The sequence below is a fragment of the Ornithorhynchus anatinus genome, chromosome 1, assembly GCF_004115215.2.
Source record: "Ornithorhynchus anatinus isolate Pmale09 chromosome 1, mOrnAna1.pri.v4, whole genome shotgun sequence".
Lineage (NCBI taxonomy): Eukaryota > Metazoa > Chordata > Mammalia > Monotremata > Ornithorhynchidae > Ornithorhynchus > Ornithorhynchus anatinus.
The window spans coordinates 52,987,143-53,012,021 of record NC_041728.1 but is presented as its reverse complement, the minus strand read 5'-3'; the positions used below and the strand labels follow the sequence as shown (position 1 = coordinate 53,012,021).

The window sequence follows — 24,879 nt, the reverse complement described above, 5'->3', positions numbered from 1 at the left end:
TGCCTCAGAGAGAACTTACTGGCACCCAGAAGAACTGGGGAGAAAGGAGAAGGAAAGGATCACAGTGTTCACAGAGGCTTCCTGGGCTTTGCTTGTGGGCCTTGATTTTTAACTTACGCCTCAGCATGTAGGATCCCTTAGGATTGCCAAACAGTGCCATTACATCACAGAACTTTTTATCCATTGTTATAAATTACTCATATATTTGTATTAATGTCTGTCTCCCCCGACCCCAGAAAGTAAGCTCATTATGGGCAGGGAATATGTCTGATAATTCTGCTGTATTGTGCTCTCCCAAGCGCTTAGTATAGTGCTCTGCACATAGTGAGCACTGAATACCACTGACTGATTGTTTCGGATAAATTTCCAAATTCCTACACTATGACATGCCCTATCTAAAGTAATGCCACAGTAACTGCTTTCAAAAATTAAAAAATTTTACTGGGATGGCAGGGGAAGGGGGATCAATTTCTTAGAAAAGTGAAGGAAGATTTTTCTATAGAAAGCTAAAGTTCATTATCTTGATGGCAGGCTGAATATAGCTAGCACTGTTGAGTAATGTGATCTCACACCTCATATTGACTCTTCTCATTTTGCTCTGGGGCATAGTGTGACCTTTCTGGCTCCAAGCCACAGTGAAGATAAGTCTTCTCACAAGCTCCAAGATAACACCTGCCCATTTTCTCACATCATTTAGCCAGCAGTTTGGAAATGTAAAAGGCTCCTATAAAACAAACATTACATTATGCTTAACAGTATGGACTTGGTCATTAGAAGTGGGTCCCATTCCTGGACACATCTTTACTCAAGATTCATTTTCCAATGTCATATTTCATTATGCAGAAACAGTGTTGAACACCAAATGAAACATATTAACATTATTACTGGATTTGTTAAGTTTTGATGAGCGAATTTTCCAATTACAAAAACAACCTCACTTTGCTACTACTTCAGAAAGGGCTTATCAAATGGCCGAACTTGAAAAGATCATCACAGAAATCCTAAATAATGTGACAGTAAAATCACAAGAACATTAAGGCATACTTGACAAAATGAGGAACCGAGTGAAAACAACTATAAATTCAAAGTAAACCATCATCATCTCAAAACATATGCAGAATTAACTGGGCTTACTCACTGCATCAGTTAAAGGTTAGTTTTTTGCCTCTGAGTTAAATATGATTCTTTAGGAAAATAAAGACTAAATGAAAGACACAAGGAATTATTATATCCTCTAGACTGTAACTTCACTGTCGACAGGGAACCTGTCTGCCAGCCTTTTTGTTCTGTATTCTCCCACGTGCTTAGTACAGTGTTCTACACAGAGCAAGTGCTTAATAAATACCACTGATGATGATGATGATGATTAAAAATAATTACATGCACAACATATAGCAGCCTGTGGGAATGCCATTACTAATGAAATAAAAACTTACAAAGCCAGGTGCTGTTATCATCCAATATATCTTTAATGTGGTGAAATTCATAAGTAGATCTTTAAATACCATGTCCTAGACTGACCCCCTGAAACTAGGTTAACAATGCCTGTATTTTAAATTATTATGATGGCTTTTCAAATCCAGTTTTCAAGAACGGTTGAGAAAAGAATGAAGGCAGTAGCTCTCTGTGGTAGAGAGAGAGAGATGGCAACTTTTGCTGTCTAACTTCAGAATGGCTTAGGGCCAAGGACAGCAATTGTGGTAAAGGTAGGTACTAAAAAGCATCAGAAAAGAGGATAATAGCTAAAAGCATCTAGTCAAAGCCAAGGGGAGTGAAGGGGACTGTAAATGACCTTCAGACTTTGCTTGAAATTGTAAACTCTGAGAACAAGCAGAGAAAAATTCCAAGAAAGATGTTTCAGATTATGGAAAAAACCAAAAGAATCACTTTTCCCTGTGTAAAGCAGCCCAGTAAAATTTAAGTCAATTATGTTAATGCTTGGGCATAATCATAAAGGATAAGAACCCTCCCTATCAATCACACAGGGCAGGATATTCAAATACAACAGCCCATTTCAAGAAATCTAGAAATGTATTCTATTTATTTATATTTGCTTGTGTTTTGTTTGATTCTGGTTACCATGTTTCAGCTTTTTTCATAGGCTTAGTTACTATGTGTCTAACTGCTTCCTGCAACCTCTGGTCCCAGACCTAGGGAAATGAATAAATTACCCTGGAGTCTACCTTGTGATCTCAGCACTCAAGAGGATTCTGCTGGCAGGTTGTGGCAAAACTCTTGAGATCTGTTTGTTTCATGGCTTTTTGCTTTCTACGGTGCTTGTCGTAACAAAAGGTTAGTGCTAGCCAGTCTCGGAAGGAGAGGATATATTTCCGAAGCCTTACCAAAAGCATAAATAAGGCCTCTGCAGAGAGCGCATTTTGTTTTGTTTCTTTGGGCCAAGAAGTTAAAACAAAGAAAATCCCAACTTTGATCATTTCCATGTTCGGCCCTCTTCCAGCCTTTTTAATATAGCTAATCATCTCACTGGCATGAATTTAAAGTACAGTATGTCTCTTGATTAAAAATGTTGGAAATTAAACTGTAGTAAATTCCTATTAAAAAATGCTGTTTGTCTCAATAGGCCCACTTACATTCGAGCCTACCAAATATCCTCACCCCGAGGGATAAAATAAAGTGCAAATAATATGTCATTTTCAAAAGAGAAAGTTACTACTGGGGTTAATCACATACTTGATGGTAAGCATTTTAATTAACTCGGTTTTTGTTTTCTGGAAAACAATTTCAAATCAGAAAGGCTCACGTTCACTGTTCTTGAATAAACAAAGAACTGTTCAGCATGAAAAGACTTTTAACTCCATCTCCATAGCCACTGTTCCCCCACCTCTCCCATCTCTTGCCCCTACTGACCTTGTCATCTATTCACTGACAAAAGTGAAACCATCAGGCCTGATCTCCCTAGAGAAGCAGCGTGGCTCAGTGGAAAGAGCACGGGCTTTGGAGTCAGAGTTCATGGGTTCGAATCCCGGCTCGGCCACTTGTCAGCTGTGTGACTTTGGGCAAGTCACTTAACTTCTCTGTGCCTCAGTTACCTCATCTGTAAAATGGGAATTAAGACTGTGAGCCCCACGTGGGACAACCTGATTCCCCTGTGTCTACCCCAGCGCTTAGAACAGTGCTCGGCACATAGTAAGCGCTTAACAAATACCAACATTATTAAAAATCTCCCCTCCACCTCTCTAGCCCCCACCCTCCTCAAGTCTCCCATCCTTGCCAGCAGCATCTCAAAAGATGTTTTGCCTCCTCTAAAATTATATGCCCTCTATCTTTGCCACCAAGCCCATCTCTTTGCAAATTATTAAAACATTTTGCCCACTTCCTTCTTACCATCCTGAATGCCATCCTCAACAGTTTCCTTTCCATTGGTTCCTTCTCCATTGCTTTCAAACACTCATGCATTCTTTATTCTAAAAAAACCCTCCCTTGACCCCTCAGCCACAGCACTCTCAAAACTTGTTCACTTTGCCCTTCTCTCCCACCCCAAATGCACTTGTGTATATTTCTGTAATCTTAACTATTTGAATTGATGTCTGTCTCCCCCACTCTAGACTGTGAGCTAATTGTGGGCAGGGATTGTCATTGTTTATTGTTGTATTGTTCTTTCCCAAGAGCTTAGTACAGTGTTCTGCACACAGTAAGTGCTTAATAAATGATTGAATGAATCAATTAATTTATCACCTCTTCTCCATCCTACCAATCTTTTCCATACTTCCTGAGTGAGCTGTTTATTCCGGGTACCTCCACTACTCCAATTATCTCCTTGTCCCTCTGTGATCTGGTTTCTGCCCCCTTCACTCCACAGAAACTGCCCTAAGATCACCAATGACCTCCTTCTTGCCAAATCAAACAGCCTCTATTCCATCCTAATTCTCCTTAACCTTTCAGCTGCCTTCAATCCTCTCCTGGAAACATTATTTAACCTTGACTTCACTGACACTTTCATCTCCTGGCTCTCCTCCTAGCTGTCTGGCTGCTCTTCCTCAATCTCTTTCGTTGGCTCCTCCTCTGACTCCCACCCTCTGACAGTGGGGGTTTCTCAAGGTTCAGTTCTGGGTCCACTTCTATTTTTTATCTACACTCACTCCCTTAGAGAACTCATTTGCTCCCACAGTTTCAATTACCATCTCTATTGAAATCACTCATGGACAATCCAGCTGAAACTTTCCCTTCCTTGATCTGATGACATTTTCCTTAAATTAAAATTAACATTCCTAGGTGTTTACACCTGTGGAACTCTTTATATATTCCCATTTCATTGGTGTTTAGCTGAGCCCTAGTTAATTAGCTCCTTTAATCTTTCCTCATAAAACATTCCACAGAATCCCTCAGTCAGTTGTTTTAGTTCTGTCTGGGCTCCCTCTTGGGCTTCTCCCTTTTTCTAGGCTGGAGTTTCCCACATTAGTAAAACAAAACAAGGTGCTACAACAGTGTCTGTGTATGGATATTCAATTTATGTTTATCTTATATTTTATAGAACCAGTGTGGGAATATGGCTACCATAAAAATAACAATTATAGTATTTCCTAATTGTTCGGTTCAAAAATCACAATAGACTCTTCTACAGGATATGTTAAAGGCAAAGTGGTCCCTTCCTTCAAACTTCTGCTCTCCTGAAGGAGAAGACACATACACACATATCAAACATGGATCCTCACCCACACAAACATCATTTTGCTTTCATTTCTTTTGGCTCACATCCAATGGAATCAGTGTTTCTCATTGTTCTAAGGTGTCTCTCTCTAGTGAGGTGGGGAGGTAGGGAGGGGCAGAGGGAAAAACATAACAGGTAGAGAGAGTGAAGAGGTGGCAAAGAGGAATTTCAGCTCTGGTAAGGATTATGTCCTTATCACTAGAAATGTAAAGAGCCAGAAATCTATGGGCTCAAAAAAAATAGGAAGATGACTCATAAGCAGGCCGAAAGCATCGGCTCAGAGATCGTGTAAGCACCTGCTTCATTTAAGTTTAGCAGATTGGAACTGTGGAACTGATTGGGGAAAGAGAGAAATCAACAATACAGCATTGGGAAGGTCTGACTGGCAGAAAGTGATCCAGGGGTCACAGTGGATTACAAATTACCGTGAGTCAGCAGTGTGGCATCATTCGTAAAAAGTACAAGAATTGGGTGTACTCTTTGAAGTGTAACAGGAATGAATTATCTCATTATATTCAGCACTGGTCAGGCTTTTCTAGAGTACCGTGGACAGTTCTAGTTTCCTCAAATAAAAAAACCCATAGCGAAGAGGCCGAGGTCCATCACAAAGATGATCATAGGGTTGTACAACAAAAGCCAAAAGTCAAAGTTGGCTGAGACTTTTCACCCAGGAGGAGGCAGAAGAGTGATTCAATAAAGGTTTATAAAGTGCTAAAGGGACTCATATCAGCTGTTTTCCACCTCCACTGAGAGTACAGCCTAAAGAAAGCATTTGAACTGCTGCTCGAAAGCTTTATCTTAGATAAAGGGAAAAATTTTTAACAGAGATACATGATTCCTAGTGGAATAGCTCCCCGAGGTTAGTTGTGGAATTCCTTTCTCTGAAGGTCTTTTGAAACAGGACAGTCATCTGTCTGGGTTGGTTGAAACAGGATTCTGCTCCAATCCAGGGGAAAGAGCTCAGTGAACCTTTGATGCCAATTTATTACATTTCTCAACAGTTGATCCGAGACTGTGTCTTATCCCACTGAGTCACCTCCAACACTGTTAGACATGGGCGGTATGGGTTGCCTGCTATGTAAAGTTGGATGTAATAATGCATGTGGAGGCAACATGAGGAGTCACAAGACAGGCACCCTAATCCTAACTCTGCTACTGTTCAGTGCCAGATCTTTGGATGGACAAGCTGGAGCTTCTCTGGGCTTCAGGCTCTCCACCCATACAATGGGAATAGCATTACTTGCCCCTACCTTTGGCTCAGGAATTCTTGAGAGGAAAGAGGCTATATCAGTATCAATGGGATTTATGGAGTACCTGCTGTGCCTGGGAAAGAAGGATAAGATGCAATTTTACCCTAAAGCATGGGAAAAGGTAGAGTAGCCAAAAGTGGGAATCAAACTCAAACAGCTTGGGAAAGCACAGCCTGAGCACAGTACCTTAAACTGGTTGGTCATTCGGCCCAGTGGTAATTGCATAGGAGCAAAACTACATTAAAAAAAACTATGGTATTTGTTAAGAACCTATTATGTGCCAGGCACTGTACTAAATGCTGGTGTAGATACAAACTAATCAGGTTTGACACTGTCTATATTCCATATGGGGCTCACAGTCTTAATCCCCATTTTACAGATGAGGTAACTGAGCACAAAGAAGTAAAGTGACTTGCTTGAGGTCACCCAGCAACAAGTGGTGGAGCAGGATTAAAACCCAGGTCCTTCTGACTCCCAGGCCTATGCTGTATCCGCTAGGCTACACTGCTTCTCTTGTTGCGATCAGCCAGTCATAGTCACTTAATCGCCCAGTCCTCATGGACTGGTTAGGCATCTTGGAAGCATTTAAAATCCTGCTGGGCAGATATGCTCCCTACCAACTTCAGGTCCAATGTGTTTTCCAGGTGTGAGGAAGAAGGGTGTTCATGCAATTTTCTTCTCCAAACTAGCCCAACTAAGGAATTTGACTCCACTGATGTCCTGAGAATTACACACTGATGAAGAACCAATCTCTAATGTGGAGTCTTTGGTAAGTCCCCAAAGCCTAATTATTTGCAATTGTGAAATGCTAATTTTGTCAGGTGTTTGTGTTTTTTCTGTCCCATTGGATGGCCAATGAGAAAGATGCAGTCAGTAGTAAGCGCTTCTCAAGTATAAGGCATTAATCTTAATTGTGCTGTTTCTTTGTGTGTTTTCTCCCCCACCTCAATTACTGAGAATTGAGTCTGAAATATTGCACCTTCTTGAATAAAGGGAAGATAGCTACAAGCCAGAAATTCCCTTGGAGCCCTCTCTTGCTCCCGTCCAAGTCCTCGAGGGGATATCATAAAAAACTAAGGCTATCCATTGCTCTTTAGCTTTTCGCCCTTCAGTTTCTTCCACTTCAAAAGGACCTGAATTAGGACTCTGAAGCTCAGTGCTTTTTTGCTGAACTAAATTTATCCTGGAAACATTTATCATTTATATTTTGTGATAGACTATTATGCTTTAATTAATAATGGACAATGATGCAATAAAATGCCCATATTTGGTTATTTCATTTTTCTAACAGTTCTCCTTTGAGTCAAATGATTGGATGCAATCCACCTAAGATGACACATAGTAATACTTAATGATTTCCATTTTTAACTACAAGAGAAGTGTTACTCAGAGATCTGAAGGTACCAGAGTGGGAGCTCTTTGATACAGGAGGTAAACAATTTGGTACCAGGAGATTGGACCTGCAAGTCCACAGTTAACAGATGGTCCTGGAAACTGGAGAGATAGCTAGCAGATGGCAGTGAGTTTGGATAAGGCAAAAAACCTTTTGATTGCAAACACAGTATTGGAAGCATTACTGAGCAATCCAGCCCACAGGGGGCTCTGCTCCTACAGTGCCAGAGAAGGGATCTTACACACTCCCAGAATAATGTGTAGGTTCAATCACCTTGACACCTACGTGTGCTTTAGTGTCTCGCCCTGTGCCTTGATCCCCCCCTATTTTGCCAACGATCCCTTGCCCACATCCTGCCTATGGCCTGGAACGCCCTCCCTCCTCATATCTGACAGACAATTACTCTCCCCGCCTTCAAAGCCTTATTGAAGGCACATCTCCTCCAAGAAACCTTCCCTCCCTTCCTCTTTTCCCACTTCCTTCTGTGTTGCCCTGACGTACTCCCTTTATTCATACCCCCTCTCAGCACCAGAGCACTTATGTACGAATCTGTAATTTATTTATTTATATGTCTCTCTCTCCCTCTAAACTCTAAGCTCATTGTGGGCAGAGAATATGTCTATTCTTATATTGAACCCATAGGAATTGTACAGTGAGGGCAGGAGAGAGGGCAGGAATTGTCTCTATTGCTGAATTGTACTTTCCAAGCACTTAGTACAGTGTTCTGCACACAGTAAGTGCTCAATAAATATGATTGAATGAGTGAATAAATACAATTGAATGAAGTAAGCATTCAATAAATGATTGCCTGCCTGCCTGCTAACTTCTAAATTGCTTTAAGCTCTATATCCTCTTGATGCTTCTGATCCCAAAAGAAAAAAAGCAGTCCTGATTTCCTTTCTTTTTCTATGGCATTTAAGTGCTTACTATGTGCCAGACATTGAACTAAGACCTGGGATAGATACAAGATAATCAGGTTGGACACTGTTCATGTTCCACAAGGGGGTCACAATCGTAATCCCCAATTAACAGATGAGTTAACTGAGACACAGAGAAGTGAAGTGACTTGCTTAAGTTCACCCTGCAGAGAAGTGGCAGAGCCAGGATTAAAACCCAGGTCCTGACTGACAAGCTGGTGCTCAATCCCCTAAACCATGCTCTTCTTTGAAGCTACTTTGCTATAGATAAGAGTAAACCCAAATCCTCTTGGAGCTACTTTGTTCTAGGATCAGAGCCCCAAGAATGATACTCCTAAGATGAGGCAAAGTAACTTGCAAGCAAAACCAGTCATGCATCTGCATTTTCAACCTGCCACCACACCATCTCCTGCCCTTCCACTCGTTGCTCCTACTTTTGCATGTACATCTCTACCCTTACACACTCCAACTAGCTAACCCCATAGTGATTACCGATCAAATGAGCTCAATCTCCTCTTTCCAACACATTCTTATTAATCATTACTAAGTCCTTACTGAGCACTGGGATACATTCCAGATAATCAGATTGGACACAGTCCCTGTACCACTTGGCTCACCATCTAATAGGGAGAGAGAACATGCATTTTATCCTCATTTTACAGATGAGGAAAGTGAAGCACAGAGAAGTAAAATGACTTGTTCAAGGTCACACAGCCGGCAAGTGGCAGAGCTGGGATTAGACTCCAGGTATCTCCCAGTTGCCAGTCCTTGGCTCTTTCCCCTGAGCCATGCTGCCTCCCATGGCTTCCCCCATAACCAGTCATCCCTACCTCCATCTACTTCTTCACCTAGCCTCTATTAAACAGATGCCTAAGGAACACTGACCCTCTTAGTATCACACCTGGAGAGTTTCCAGTACTCTTCCAGTCTCAGCTATGGGAGGAAGAGTCAAGCAGAGGCAGACCCATTCCATTCCCAGTTTGGGCAGGGGCTAGTGAGTAGCAGGCATTTGCTACAAGTCAAAACTCACCTGTTCTGGGCAGCAGTGGCCCGTGAGAGAGTCGAGGGCGGAGACTTAAAGTTTACTACGTGGAAGGAGGCAAAGGTAAACCACTTCTGTAATTTCCCCAAGAAAACTCTATGGATACACTACAAGGACGATTGCAGATGAAGGTAGGATGTTCTGGGGGAGATGTGTTCACGGGTCACTATGGGTCAGAGACAACTCAACAGCATAAGACAAGGAACGCTGATGGTTAACTGACTAGGTGAACCATAAAAGTCCTCTCAGAGACCTTTCTGTTGCCTGATAAGAATAAATACCTTTATTTTGGGGGTAATTTTCTCAACTAGTTCTCTTCTCTTTTCTAAGAGCCCTTCCCCTCTACCCCCCTGACTCCACCAACACAGCACACCCTCCCAGAAATGGTTGTGATCTGTTTGAAATACATACTCATAATTGTAAAACAAATTCCACCATGAATTGCAGTGGATTTAAATTCCCCCTGCAATTTCAGCCGGAAAGCTGAACTTTTCTATCCCTCCTGCTCTAAAAAGCTGATAAGGGGTGTTAAACCCACTGAAATAATTTATGGCCATGTTTCACATTCAGGGGTTGCTGTGCTCATTCACTTTGGGGAAGCCACAGGTTTTATGTTGACAAGCCAAGTATTTTGAGGGCTTTGGAAGTTTGGGGGATGAAATTCTCTAACTTACGGTACAACTGTTAGCATCATCAAAAGCGTTTCCACAAATACTATACCAGGTCTCCTCATTTCTATTTTTGACCCTTGTCTCTTCACTTCCTTTTCTAAATTGTACAATTCCCAGACATCAACCACCCAAGCCTTCAAACAAAAAAGGAGTAATATAAATAGAAGATGTTCCTAACAAAACAGATGGAAAATAGCATTTAAAGAGTGCTTTACAAAGCTGCTCAGTTCTTAACACCTCTGCAAAAGGGCATTCCCAATAATAGACTTTTGGGGTCCTTTGCAGCTTTCAATCCTGAACCTCTATCGGTTTTCCTCCTTTAACCCTGCTACTACCCATGTGATAGATGTGTTGGCAACTGCAGAAAAACAGGAAGTGCTTCAAAAACGTCTTTCTCCCTCACATCATATAAAGCCATACTAGGATGAAAGACCGGCTCTAAAACAATGAAAGAAGTCTCACTGCATGTTTTTCATGAACCTGCTTTAAATATGTGCTAAAAACAACAGAAACATGGATGTCACAATTCAAGCCTTCAAAATATTGAACAAATGTTCATTAAAATGATTAATTTTTCTGAAAACATTGGCAAACACAGTTTTAATTCCCAAGAAAGCAATTCTCATCAGAAGCTTGAGGTCTGGAAGAGGGAAAAGTTCTGTTTTCACATCCCTCAGTGACTGAATGTCCCTCTTTTCACACCTCTGAATTACTGTGGGAGAGTAGGGTGGAGTAAAACTGAGGAAATTCCCCACCCCCCGCACCCCGTGTAGTCAAGGTCAGTTTTTCAAGAAAATTTCTGGTTTCCAGGGAAGTGTTTACACTTGACCTGGGGGTTCTGAACATCAACAACAACAAAAAAAATGAAAAGAGGGACAGTGACAATTTTAGATTTGGGGCTAGAATGGCCAAAATTTGCCACTTGGCTGGAATAATTTGAATCAAGTGGGTTGGCTAATTTTGGCCCAATTTCTTTGGTTTCAGCTTCACAAGTAAACTGCCCAAACTGGGTTCAATAGTGACTTGGGAAATGTTTCAGAAAAACACTTCCACTACAGGGGAAGCAGCAGGGGCTCACTGCACCATTAATTCATTTATTCATTCAGCTGTATTTATTGAGTGTTTACTGTGTGCAGAGCACTGTACTAAGCACTTGGAAGAGTATAATACAACAATAAACCGACACATTCCCTGCCCATAACGAGCTTACAGTCTACAGCGGGGGAGACAGACATTAATATAAATAAATTACAGATATGTTCATAAGTGCTATAGGGCTGGGGGGGGGGGAGGGGATGAAAAAAGGGAACAGATCAGGGTGATGCAGAAGGGAGTGGGAGAAGAGGAAAGGGGGTGCTGAGTTAGGGAAGGCCTTTTGGAGGAGATGAACCCTCAACAAGGCTTTGAAGGTGGCAAGCGTAACTGTCTGTCGAATTTGAGGAAAGAGGGTGTTCCAGGCCAGAGGCAAGGTGTGGCCGAGGGGTTGGTGGCAAATTTGAGGCACAGTGAGAAGGTACCATCACCGCCCAGGGAAGCTGGCATTGAGAGGAAGACCTGGCTAGACCTGGGTCCAAACTAGCAGTGCCTTACCTGTACTGTGCCTCAGCGTTCCCATTTACTGAGCACCGAAGGCACACTGCCTTCTTGCTTATCCAAGATGCAGTACAGTCTGGACAATTAGACCTAATTTTAAAACTCCCTCATCCCTTAGGCTTTTTTGATGGGTAAAAGTGGTCTCAGTCACTCACCCATTACAAGTATTGCTTAAGGACAGACCCCTTGATGAGGGGACAGTGAGCCAGATCCCAGCAAACAAGTGAACTACCCAACAATGGTGCTTGAGGTGGCCAAAGGAGCAATGAGGGAACAAAAGAATTGATCCTGCGTGAGAAGCAGATTGACCTAGTGCAAACAGCACAGGTCTAGGAGAGCCAGGTTCTAATCCCACCCGTGACACTTGCCTGCTTCATGGCCTTGAGAAAAATCACTTAACTTCTCTGTGACTCAGTTCCCCCATCTGTAAAATGGAGATTCAGTAGCTGTTCTCTCTCTCCATTACACTGTGGGGCCCCCAGGCGGATCAGGCGCTCTTTCTAATTTAGCTTGCATCTACCCCAACTCTTGGCATACAGTAAGCACTTAAATACTATAATAATGATTGTCATTTATCCTCCCCCCTAACCTCCTTCTTTATTTCCCTTCCTTATCACTCAGTTGGTCCTGACTCAGAATTCTGCGACAGGACAACAGGAGAGGAGGAGGCAGGTCCCGAACCCTACAGGCTTGTTATTTCTGTGTGTTTATTTTTAGCCTTTTTTATGGTATTTATTAAGCCCTTACTATGTGCCGGGCACTGTACTAAGCGCTGAGGAAGATAAAAGCAAATCAGGTTGGACACAGTCCATGTCCCACATGGGGCTCACAGTCTTAATTTCCATTTTACAAATGCAGTAACTGAGGCACAGGGAAGTGAAGCAACTTGCCCAGGGTCATACAGCAGACATGTGGCAGAGCCAGAATTAGAACACAGGTCCTTCTGACTCCTATAGCTCTATCCACTAGGCCACACTGCTTTCACATGTTGAAGAATCTGACCAATAATGGGCCAGACCAAGACAAATGACATTGTACAAACAGTTTTGATTCAATATGAGTATTAGCACTCCCACACTGTCCACCAAACTTGGAGTTGACACCTTCACCAGTGTGCATCTTATTTCTGCACATACACCCACCTCCCATAGCTGATAAAGGGATATGCATTGTAACTGTGAGAAAATCACCTCCTTTCATCCACTGCTGTCAGCAGAGTAAGGGGTGGGATTGGAAGAGTTATTTCTGAGTAAATAGGAGAGGTCAGTCAGTCAGTTGTTCGGATTTGAGCGCTTACTGTGGGCAGGTTACTATATTAAGCGCTTGGAGGAAAGAGTACAAAACAACGATATGAAAGACATATTCCCTGTCCACAATGAGTTTAGAGTCTAGAGGGTGAAAATAGATTGTTGGGAACAAAGTTTCCCAAAAACTGGATTTTACAGCTCAAAGAAACTCAGCTCTCTATAGAGAGGACTGTGACAGTCCTTCCCTTTAGGAAGGGCAGAGAGAGGATAATAGTAGTACAAAGCACTACTCAGATTTATCACAGTGCAGAAGTGCTTGACAGTTTACAATAGAATAAACAGATACAACACTTTTTTTTTTTAGAATTTTACGGTATTTGTTAAGTCCTTACTCTATGCTAGGCTCTGTCCTAAGTGCTGGGGTAGATACAAGATAATCGGTTTGGACACAGTCCCTGTCCCACATTGGGCTCATGGCCTTAATGCCCATTTTAGAGATGAGGTAACAAGCACAGAGAAGTTAACTGACTTGCCTAGGGTCACACAGCAGACAAGTGGTAAAGCTGGGATCAGAACCCAGGACCCTCTGACTCTCAGGCCCATGCTCTTACCACTAGACCACACTGCTTTTCAGAGACACCTGCCCTCAAAGAGCTTACAATTTAGCAGGTTGTAAGCAGCATGGCTGAGTGGAAAGAGCCCGGGCTTGGGAGTCAGAGGTCATGGGTTTGAATCCCGGATCTGCCATTTGTCACCTGTGTGACTGTGGGCAAGTCACTTTACTTCTCTGTGCCTCAGTTACCTCATCTGTAAAATGGGGATTAAGACTGTGAGCCTCATGTGGGACAACCTGATTACCCTGTATCTACCCCAGCGTTTACAACAGTGCTCTGCACATAGTAAGCACTTAACAAATACCAACATTATTATTATTATTATTATTATTGAAGGGAGAGACATGCCTAGAAATCTCCCAGAGTGGAATATGAGGCACTAAGGCAGACTTCCAACAAGCAATATAGACTTCCTTTTCTGGATAGCCTGAAACCTAGAACAATCACTTAACTGCCTGCTACAAGAAGTTCCTTACCAACCCAAAAGAAGCAGTGTGGACTGGTGGAAAGAACATGGGCTTGAGAGTCAGAGGACCTGGGTTCTAATCCTAGTTCTGCCACTTGTCTGCTATATGACCTTGGGAGAGTTTCTGTGTGCCTCCGTTACCTTATTTGCAAAATGGGGAGTCAATTCCTGTTCTCCTTCCTACTCAGATTGTGAGCCCCAAGTGGGACTTGTACCTATCCCAAAGCTTAGTTCAGTGCTTGCCACATAGTAAATGCTTAAATACCATAATTATTACCATTAACCCAAAAGTTTTGCTTCTCAGAAGTTTGAGGAGCCGCCAATATTTTTACTCCCCAAACCACTCCATCTTCCATCACAATCTGAATGCACTGCATTGTACTGTTAAACAGACACACAACAAATTACTACCAAAGCATATCTACCCTATCTGGTACCTAGGTATGTTGGAACTTCAGTACGATATATGAGTATGTTATAATAATAATAATAATAATGTTGGTATTTGTTGAGCGCTTACTATGTGCAGAGCACTGTTCTAAGCGCTGGGGTAGACATAGGGGAATCAGGTTGTCCCACGTGGGGCTCACAGTCTTAATCCCCATTTTACAGATGAGGGAACTGAGGCACAGAGAAGTTAAGTGACTTGCCCACAGTCACACAGCTGACAAGTGGTAGAGCTGGGATTCGAACTCACGAGCCCTGACTCCAAAGCCCATGCTCTTTCCACTGCGCCACGCTGCTTCTCTAATGAAATAATGAAATAATGAAATGAAATGAAGTTATGAAATAATCCTGCATGTTTTCCTCCCTGGGAGAGAACCATAAATTAAAAGTATTTAATAATAATAATAATAATAATGTTGGTATTTGTTAAGCGCTTACTATGTGCCGAGCACTGTTCTAAGCGCTGGGGTAGACATAGGGGAATCAGGTTGTCCCATGTGGGGCTCACAGTCTTAATCCCCATTTTACAGATGAGGGAACTGAGGCACAGAGAAGTTAAGTGACTTGCCCACAGTCACACAGCCGACAAGTGGCAGAGCTGGGATTCGAACTCATGAGCCCTGACTCCAAAGCCCGTGCTCTTTCCACTGAGCCATGCTGCTTTTTTGAACAAAGGCATAAACTAGCAAAAAAAAAAGGGGGGGGGGAGAAGATGTTTAGAATCTAGAAGCACCAGAAGGAAAAAATCTAAATGTTTGCCCTTTAACACCATGTTTTTACTGGCTGGATAAAACACTTCACTTGCTGAGCAGCTCCTCCATTCACTCTGTTTGCATGTCACCTTTTCACAAGGTGCAGTTTTTCTTTTAGTCTTTTAATGTTTTTTTTTTTTCCACGTTTGCAGGTCTCTTCCCTCTCTGCCACTCCCCTACATCCTTTCTACCCCTCGTCCTCAAATCCACTTTTGCCGCCTTTGCTGTAACCTCACAGTACAGAAGATCTCAGTGGCATGCAAAATAAGTTTGAATTTTCATTCCTTACCAGGATCCGTGCAATTCTTTGCTGTTTGAGTTCCATTACTTGATGCCATCAGCTTTCTATTCCTCCACATTTCAGGTAAAGCCCGGTTGTTTGTAGAAATTTCATGATCTAGAATTTCAGAAATTTTACTGTCACTAATGATAGAACCTTTTTTTAAAGGTTAAGTGCTTTCTATGTGCCAGGCACTGTTCTAAGCACTGGAGAAGGTTTAAGCTAATCAGGTTGGACACCATCTATGTCCCACATAGGGCTCAAAGTCTTAATCCCCATTTTACAGATGAGGGAACTGAGGCACAGAGAAGTGAAATGACTTGCCCAAGGTTACAAGCAGATAAGTGGCAGATAAGATGAAAACCCAGATCCATTTGACTCTCAAATCCATGCTCTATCCACTAAGCGATGCTACTTCTCTGTATATATAGGTGACACATACCTAATTGTACTTACAAACATGGGATATACATCTTTTTTACTATTTTATCCCAAGATAAATTCAGATTCAGGGAGAGTATACACACATATCTTTAATTATATAAATTAAATAATAAACTATTATTAGTTGCTAATCCAACTCAAATGTAATTCTTGCTCTGCAAGGGAAAGTCATTATTTAATACTACTTTCCCCAAAATATTCCACTTTTTTTATCCTAGTATAGTGTCACAGTTAAGTGATAATATGCAGTTGCTTTACATAGCATATTTCTCCTAAGCACTCCATATTGGACTATTTAATCTACAGGTGGAAGAAAGGCTCTGAGATTTGTTCAGTTGTAAAGCAGCAATTATCCATGGGTTAATGTGATTTTGGGCAATTTAATGACTACAAGTAATTTCGAATTTCTGAAAAGGACCAGTTCGGCCTCATTTCATCTTACATTACAGGGCAAAGTTTTGGTCCGTGAAGCAATGTAATATTAAAAAACTAACACGTGTCTCCAAAATATTTAAATATTTGTCCCCCTGATATTAAACATGCCTTTACGTCAACTAAGAAAAATGACCTACAGCCTTTCCCTGGTCTCCAAAACTAGGTGTGTGTGTCAGAGGGATGTAGGGTATTAAATCACTCTGCAGTTCATCCTAATAGAACAGCATTAGTCAAATCAAAAGGCAGAGACATCTGCCCTTATTTTAAAAAAAAGAGTGGCTTTTGAAGGTTAACTCAATAACGAGCTGGTGTTCCCAAAGGAACTGTGCTCGAGTGGCTAAGGCTCTGCACCCCTCGCCAGCCTCCGACCAACTGGGCAACCCACATTAAAAGGATGGAAGAGTCCTGGGCTTCTCCGGTGCGGCTGGGGTGGCGAAAGGTTGGCCTGAGGGGGCAAGGGGAAGGAGGGGAAAGAGCCCGTTACCTATGGGCAACAAGGGGAGGCCCGGGTGGGAGGGGGCAGCACCAGCAGTGCCAGGCAAGGGGACTTACGAAGGTCAATCGAGGGGGCTACTTGTTGAGCGCTTATGGAGTGCAGAGCCCCTATACCAAGGCATTTGGTGGAGAGAGTCCCTGACCCCTGGGAGCTTCCAATCGAGTGGCCCGAGCCGGCTCTCTTAACCTGCCTCAACCTACAATTCTGTTGCCGAATTGTACATTTCAAGCGCTTAGTACAGTGCTCTGCACACAGTAAGTGCTCAATAAATACGATGGAATGAATGAATGAACTTGCCCCTCGCAGGACTGTTTGACCACCCAGAACCAGGTGGCCAAGAGAAACCGCTCCTTCCCTCCTGCTGGCAGAATGGTCCCAGGTAGGCCCTTCCCCCTGGGCCTCCACCTGGGTCCGTTTTTCATTTCACCTTTTTTTCTTTATTTTTTAAGCAACACAGCGGCCCAGTGAGCGGGGGATAAGTCGGGGTTGGGGGGAGGATGGCCGGAGCTGCTCGGATGCTTGGATTCAGGTCTGCAGGGTCCCCCGGTTCCCACAGGGGCTTCGCTGACAGCCGGGTGAGGATCAGTCGCAGCATCCCACCTTTCCAGTCCGACTCACCTCCATCCCCGGGGACGGATGGACACCCTCCCTGTGGTCAGGGAGACACCCCCCGCCCCCAATCCCTCCCCGGTCGCCCGGCACCTACCGAGCAGGCTGGAAGCAACCCAGGCCGTGGAGAGGATCGCACAGACGAAGCCAACTTGGTGTAGTAGCATCTCTCGCCTCTGGCGAACTTTCCTGGGCCGGGGAGGCCCGGGGCGCGGGTGATCGGGCAGTGCCATATCCCGGGGTGCCAGGGCACGGGGTCGGGGGGTTGGGGGGGGTGGTAAGGGTCGAGGGGTGGGAGGAGCAGGGGAGAGCAAGACTCAGAGCCCAAGACCCCCCGGAGAGGCCTTCTTGGCCACGAGGATAAATCGGTTGGGAGAACACCCGAAGGATGGGGGAGAGGGAGGTGGAGGAGGAGGAAAAGAGGAGGAGGAGAGGGAGAAGGGAGAAGGAGGAGGGAGGAAGAGAAGGGAGAAGGAGGAGGGAGGAAGAGAAGGGAGAAGGAGGAGGGAGGAAGAGAAGGGAGAAGGAGGAGGGAGGAAGAGAAGGGAGGAGGGAGGAAGAGAAGGGAGGAGGGAGGAAAAGAAGGAAAGAAGGGAGAAGGAGGAGGGAGAAGGGAGGAGGAGGGCGAAGGGAGGATGAGAAGGAAAAGGAGAAAAGGTAGAGGAGGAGGAAAAGGGAGAAGGGGGAGGAGGAAAAGGAAAAGAGGAGAAGGACGAGGAGGAGAAGGAAAGGAGAAGAGGTGAACGAGGAGAAGAGAGAAGGAAGAGAAGGGAGGAGGAGGATGAAAAGGAGAAGGGGGGGAGGAGGAGGAGAGGGGGAGGAAAAGGAGAAGAGGAGGAGGAGGCGGTTTGGCGGTGATGGTGTACGCAGCCCTGCTGCTGCGGCGGCGGGTACCTGCTCACACCTCTCCCGGGCGGCCCTGCCTTTCCGGACCCGACCCCCCGGGCCCCCAGCACCGGTGGCCCCTGGAGAAGGTCCGGGCTGTGTGGCCTCCTTCCCCCGGCCCGGCCCTCGGGACAGGACCGGCTGAGCCCAAGGGGCACGATGCAGCAGCAGCAGCCGGGGCGGCTCGCCGAGCGCTTCGCAGAGGGTCCACCGCCCCCCGGCAGGCAGGGTCGCTCAGCGCCCCGGAGCCGGCGGCTCCGCCCGGGGCATCCTCCTCTCAACTTCGGTGGCCCCCAGGCCCACCCTCTCGCTCCCCTGGCCCTTTGTCCACCGGCCTAAGGTGCGATGGTAATTCCTCCGGGCCGGTGGCCGGCTGGCCTTGACGGGGCTCCCGGTTGATCCCCCGCAGGCCCCGGCCTCGGGGAGCTGGAGGGCCCGGACTCCTGGGTCCCGCTCCCCGGCCGACCTCTCTCCCTCCTAACTTTCTCACGGGCGACGCGCCTGCGTCTGAGATGCTCCAGCTTTCGCTCCCTCCCTCCCTCCCCCTCCTCTCCTGCTCACACACACATATCCACAAACACAGACACACACACACCTCCCTTGGGTCTCTGCCCTTTCCCTTTTCTCCTCCCTTTGCGGAGGATCGACTGAGAAAATAATGATAATACCTCGTGTTGGTATTTGTTAAGCCCTTTCTATGTGCCAAGCACTGATCTAAGCGCTGGGGTAGAGCCAAGGTCATCACGCTGTCCCACGTGGGGCTCACAGTCTTCATCCCCATTTTACGGATGAGGTAACTGAGGCGCAGAGAAGTTAAGTGACTTTGCCCAAGGTCACACAGCTGACAGGCGGCGGAGCGGCGATTAGAACCCATGACCTCTGACTCCCAAGCCCGTCACTAAGCCACGCTGCTTCTCGAAAGTAAACTCCTTTCGGCCGCCCTTCCTTCTGCCCCGCAAATGGCAGAAGGTTGAAGGGGGTCTCCACTAGCTTTTGGCTGGCCCCTTTGCAGAAGGAGGAGGAAGAGGCATCTTGGTGGGTGAAAGGAGTGGAGAGGACGTTTGGGTCTCTACAGAGAGACTCTCCCACACCTGGCTATCCCAGGAGCCCAGTGACCCCCTTCCTCCCATGGAGCAAAAGAACAGACTGGTCAGGTTGTGCTGATATTGACAAACAGCTCTTTCCGGTGAAGACAAACAGCCCTTCCCCATGAAAACATCAGCCCGGACCTCCTGGGGATTTACTCCTAAAGGGATTTTGATTCAGTGCTGCAGAGTTTAAACACCCCGCAGGTCTGCCAGAATGTGTAGCAAAAGTGGTTCTGGTGGCTAGGTAAAATTGCTAAGTGAAAGTGCGTCACTTTCTTAGATGGAGCATAGCGGCCTGCTGTCATTCTGAGGGTAAGACTGGGATGGGGAGGAAAAGGTGGGGGGGCTGGGATTTCACAAGGAGAGCAAGTGGGATGGGGCTTGGGGAAGGCTGAATAGACAGACAAGTGTTCAATACCTAAAGGATCAAAACAGAAAAAGTAGGCTTTGCAGCTCTGCCTTCAAGCTGTCAGGTAGTGCTGGTTATATAGGGAGAATGTGGCTGGAAGTCATTCATTCAATCAAATATATGGAGTGCTTACTATGTGCAAAGCACTGTACCAAGCACTCGGGAGACTAGGACAATAACCAGACACATAACCTGCCCACAACGAGCAAGACCAGTCCAAAAACCTGTGGGAGCAAAACCAAAGACTTTGTCCACCCAGTTGGAAACAGGTGGAGCAAACGGGTCCCCACCTACCCTAAAAAGAGAGCACCTGAGTTTCTGAGCCTGTACTATTACTCGCCACATCCGTTTCATGACAGGTCTTTTTCAACAATAAGCCCCAAGGCCTAAACGTCAAATTAATGCAATTAAAAGGCAGCTGTACTGAACATGCTAGTCAGGTGTATTCAATTGGCACAATTTCTGTAAACAAAAGTCCAAAAAAAATTGGAGAGAGATTTTCAACATGAGAAGACTTTCAAGGACAACCAAAGGGGTGACCTGCCCCAGGAATACCTGTAGCTCTATACTCTCCCAACAGATTTCTGATTTGCATAACAGCTTAATAGCCACGATCTGGTAACATAGCATGACATTTCACCACTTACTGTCAGCTCCTTCAACCTGGCAACCTAAAACTTACTTCATTTTCAGTTGGCCTTGGGTGTTGAAACAGGTATCAGTGACCTCAGAGTTCAATGATTACTTTCATTCCATCATATTTATTGAGCGCTTACTGTGTACAGAGCACTGAACTTGCCACACCTAATACAGATTCATGGCACTATTAAAAAAAAAAAGATATTGACCCTTGTCTAACTGTATTGGAAAATGCCGAGAAAAGTATAATTTCAGCACCTGACAGGAGAATTTGGAAATATTCTATTTATGTTACTTTATTGGCAATGAGATGTCTGAAATTTCCTCGATGTTCCCCTAGAAAGGTTTTTCCCAATCAAGACTATTTAAGCCTAGTCTAAAGTATAGTTGAATTAGGATATAGAATTCAATCTTATAAGCACATATTCATATGATGTGCTTGTCAGCAAAGAACTGGGAGAACACAGTTAACAATGGTCCAGTGCAATTTGGAATATTAGCAGATCATGGTCACAAATTCTACCTGGAACTAAAGTTCTGTAAAGCAATTAGGCAGTCCTCTCCTTTCCAAACTCCTCCTCCAAGTCTGTGAGGGCAGGGATCACGCCTACTAAATTTATTTCACTTTCCCAAGCACTGAGTACTAAATCCAGTGCTGTGCATACAGTAGGAACTCACATACTACTGCTTTTAAAAAAGGATACACTTATCCCTTATGTTATTCTTTTGGCATTCCAAGTGGCTTTGGGAAACTTAATATTTCCTTAAACATTTTTCTACAAGATTGGGCATCCATGGTACTTGTCAGAAATGAGCAATTGTTTGGGTTGTGGCGTCCCTTAAGGTTTAGTACGCTGCCGAGGGTTGCATACGTAAAAGCTTTGGTGTTCACAATACCTAGAAATAAAATTGTTCTTGCAATTAATGTGAGAACACTTCATATCATTTCCATAAGAATTTATACCCCTATAAATATGGTTAGTAGCCTGATGCAGTTATTCTTGTATGCCCAGTGATGATAATATATAAACTGTAGCTTTCCATATTTCCCCACTCCAGTGGTTGCCCATCCACCTCCGCATCATACAGAAACCCCTTATCAGCAGCTTTAAAGAACTCAATTGGCATGTTTGCCCCCCGCTCCTCCAGCCATATTATCTTGCTGATCTCCTACTACAACCCACTGGCACCTACTCACCTTACCTCAATTTCATCTATCTGGTTGTCAACGCCTTGCCCACATCATCCCTCTAGCCTGGAACTCCCTTCCCCTTCATGTCTGACAGACTACTACTCTCCCTGCCTTCAAAGCTTTATTAAAATCACATCTCCTCCTCTCAAAGGCTTTCCTCAACTAAAACTTGGCTTTCCCTACTCCCTCTTCCTTCTGCATCACCCTTGAACTTGGATTTGTACCTTATAAGCACTTGATATTCACCCCACCCCCACCCCTACAGCATTTTTGTACATAACTGTAAATATGTTCTATTGTCTGAATCCCCTTCTAGACTGTAAGCACCTTGTGGGCAGAGAACATGCCTGTCATCTCTGTTGTATTCCCCCAAGCACTTAGTACAGTGTTCTGCACCCAGTAAGTGCTCAATAAATGCCACTGATGGATTGATTGATTTTGCTGGTAATAGTGGTGAGCCAGATAGAATCAATTGGTCAGTCAGTAGTGGCTCCTGGACCTTATTTTCCCTAACTCCATCAGCTAAAAATCTAAAAGAATAAGCCCTTCGGTTAAATGTGTGTCTTTAATCACTTATTCTTAGCTCGTTAATGGAATTTCCCTACTCATAAATTTTTTTTCAGCTAATAAAATCCTTTGAATCATTTCCCATTCATAAAAGGATTCATTTTATTTGACAATTTAAAAAGTAATTTGTTTGAAATTGGACATTTTAGTTCATTTCGATAGTGCCTGTTACTAAACAATATAATCAGCAGCTGTAAAGACTGAGCAGAGCAAGAATTTGGTTTCATGTACCTTGCACATTCACAGTATCCTGAAGCACTTTCCAAACGAGTGAGCTTTTGTATACAAAGCAGAGCATTAGTTCACGATCTCACATCTTATATACAGTACCTGATTTATATGCAAAACCTCATCTCTCCATGTGGAGTCAGATGTTCCTGTTTTTTGAAATAGATTGTTTTTAATGTGGCCCATTATGTCTTTTCTGGATCCCAAGGCACCCTCCAGCCATCTCCTCATTACCCTCCTCCCATTTCTGAATTGTTTATAACTGCTACCTTCATTTACTCTCCTTCAACTCCATTTTTGAACCTCTGCAATCTGATTTCTGCTCTCTTCACTCCATGAGACCACTCACTCCAAGGTTACTAATTTTTTGTGTGTGTGTGGTATGAAGCACTATGTGCCAGGCACTGTACTAAGCCCTGGAGTAGATACAAAGTAATGAGGTTGGACATAGGCTATGTCCCACCCTCTAGACTGTAAGCTCACTGTGGGCAGGGAATGTGTCTGTTTATTGTTATTTTGTACTCTCCCAAGTGTTTAGTACAGTGCTCTGCACATGAGGTAACTGAGGCACAGAGAAGCTAAGTGACCTGCCCAAGGTTACCAAGCAAACAAGTGGCAGAGCTAGGATTAGAACAGCTAGGATTAGAACCCAGATCCTTGTCTCTCCCAGGCCCATGTTCCATCCCACTAGGCCACTACTAATGACCTCCAAGGTCACAAAAGACCTCCTACTTCCCAAATCTAATTGACTTTATCCCAATTTTCTACCTCTCCACTGCCTTCTCTCTGGCCAATCCTTCTCAGGCTTCTTTATCCAGCTCATCCTCTGCCACCCACCTTCTAACTGTTAGTGTTCCTCAAGGTTCTGTTCTGGATCCTCTACCACTTCACAGTCACCTCCTCCAGGAAATCATCTGTTCCCATGGCTTCAACTACCACCTGATTCTATTGTACTCTTCCAAACTTTTAAAGGGGTGGTAAAGCCCAGTTAGCACTCTAGACTGTAAGCTCCCCCTCTAAACTGAAAGCTCCTTTGTTTAATAATATTTGTCAAGCACTTACCCTGTTTCAAGCACTCTTTTAAGCCCTGGGGTAGATACAAGTTCATGTGTTCCACATGGGGCTCACCGTCTAAGTAGGAGGGAGTAGAATTTAACCCTCATTTTATAATTGAGGAAACTGAGGCATGGAGAAGTTAAGTGACTACACAGCAAGTAATTAGCAGAGTTGGCATTAGACCCCGGATCTTCTGACTCCCAGGCCCATGCTCTTGTTACAAGGCCATACTGCTTCTCTTCTGTGGGTGGGGAATGTGTCTACCAACTCAGTTTTATTGTGCTCTTCCACACACTTAGTACAGTGCTCTGCACACAGTAAAAGCTCAATAAATACTATTAATTGATTGATTGGCACTCAGTAAATACTATTGTTTCATTAAGATGCCTGAGTTATAATTATATTTTAAAACTGGGTGTGCAGCATACAACAAAGTTTAAAAAAAACCTGGTTTTGCCACCCAAGAAACCAAAACCAGTCTAGAAAGTTGCCTACAAGGAGAATCCTCACCTACCAAAGGGACCCACAGGCAGCGTGGCTTAGTGGCAAGAGCACGGGCTTGGGACTCAGAGCTTGTGGGTTCTAAACCCACCTCTACCACTTTTTTGCTGTGTGACTTTGGGCAAGTCACCTAACTTCTCTGGGCCTCAGTTACCTCATCTGTAAAATGGGGATTAAGACTGTGAGCCCCACGTGGGACAACCTGATTGCCTCGTATCTACCCCAGCGCTTAGAACAGTGCTTTGCACATAGTAAGCACTTAACAAATACCATCATTATTGTTATGCACTGCACCCTCTGGGTCCATTATTTGATCCCAGCTGCAGCAGAATTCAGATAATAGAATGAGAAAAATGATTAAAAAATTGACATAGTTGTTCAGTCATGATGTTGACTCTGCAAACAGTAATGGCAATAAGTAGAGTGCTTTGAAAGTACAAAAGGTATATGAAAGTTATCTACAATTTTCAGCCCTGGATGTCATCTGAGCCCACCCACTACCCTTAGTTTAAATTCAAAGAAAAAACAACAGGTATTAACACAAATTTACTGAAAATAAATTGGCCAATTGAAGCTATTTCAAAAGAGTCCTACACCAGAGAATTACCGTTCATTTTCATGATAAAGTTCCCCCAGTAGTGATGCAAATATCATAATAATCCGTGTGCGATTTTGGTGACTCAGAGTTTGAAAAAAAATAATGGAGGTTTTTGGTGGGAGTTGGAGGTAGGTTAAAACCTAGCAAATACAGAGTTACCCAGTGGGAATTCCCAAGAAAAGAAAGTGCAGATTCAGAAAGGGAAAGAAAGAGATGATGAACTTTTTTCTGATCAAAATATCTTCATCTCTCACCCCTAGCCCGAAACCTAAGCCCCAAACCACACACCCTCTCCTCCACCACCACTGAAACAACCCGCAGCTTGATAATGATGTATGTACAGACAGTCATGAGACAGTTCAAAAACAAGGACTGACTGATCTAGTCCCCA

The 24,879-nt window shown here is 44.1% G+C and overlaps 1 protein-coding gene across 1 annotated transcript in view; it reads right to left on the bottom strand.

The window, feature by feature from the left end:
• The window catches only part of SLC24A4 (solute carrier family 24 member 4), a 142,649-nt gene extending 124,872 nt beyond the window's left edge, over positions 1-17,777 (bottom strand). The window contains exons 1-2 of the mRNA XM_007660533.3: positions 17,423-17,777; positions 15,351-15,458 (exon numbers count right to left, since the gene is read on the bottom strand). Of these exons, the coding sequence (XP_007658723.3) occupies positions 15,351-15,458; positions 17,423-17,558 (244 nt within the window). The 5' untranslated portion in view covers positions 17,559-17,777. The remainder of the gene's footprint in view (positions 1-15,350; positions 15,459-17,422) is intronic.
• Between the last annotated feature and the right edge of the window lie 7,102 nt (positions 17,778-24,879).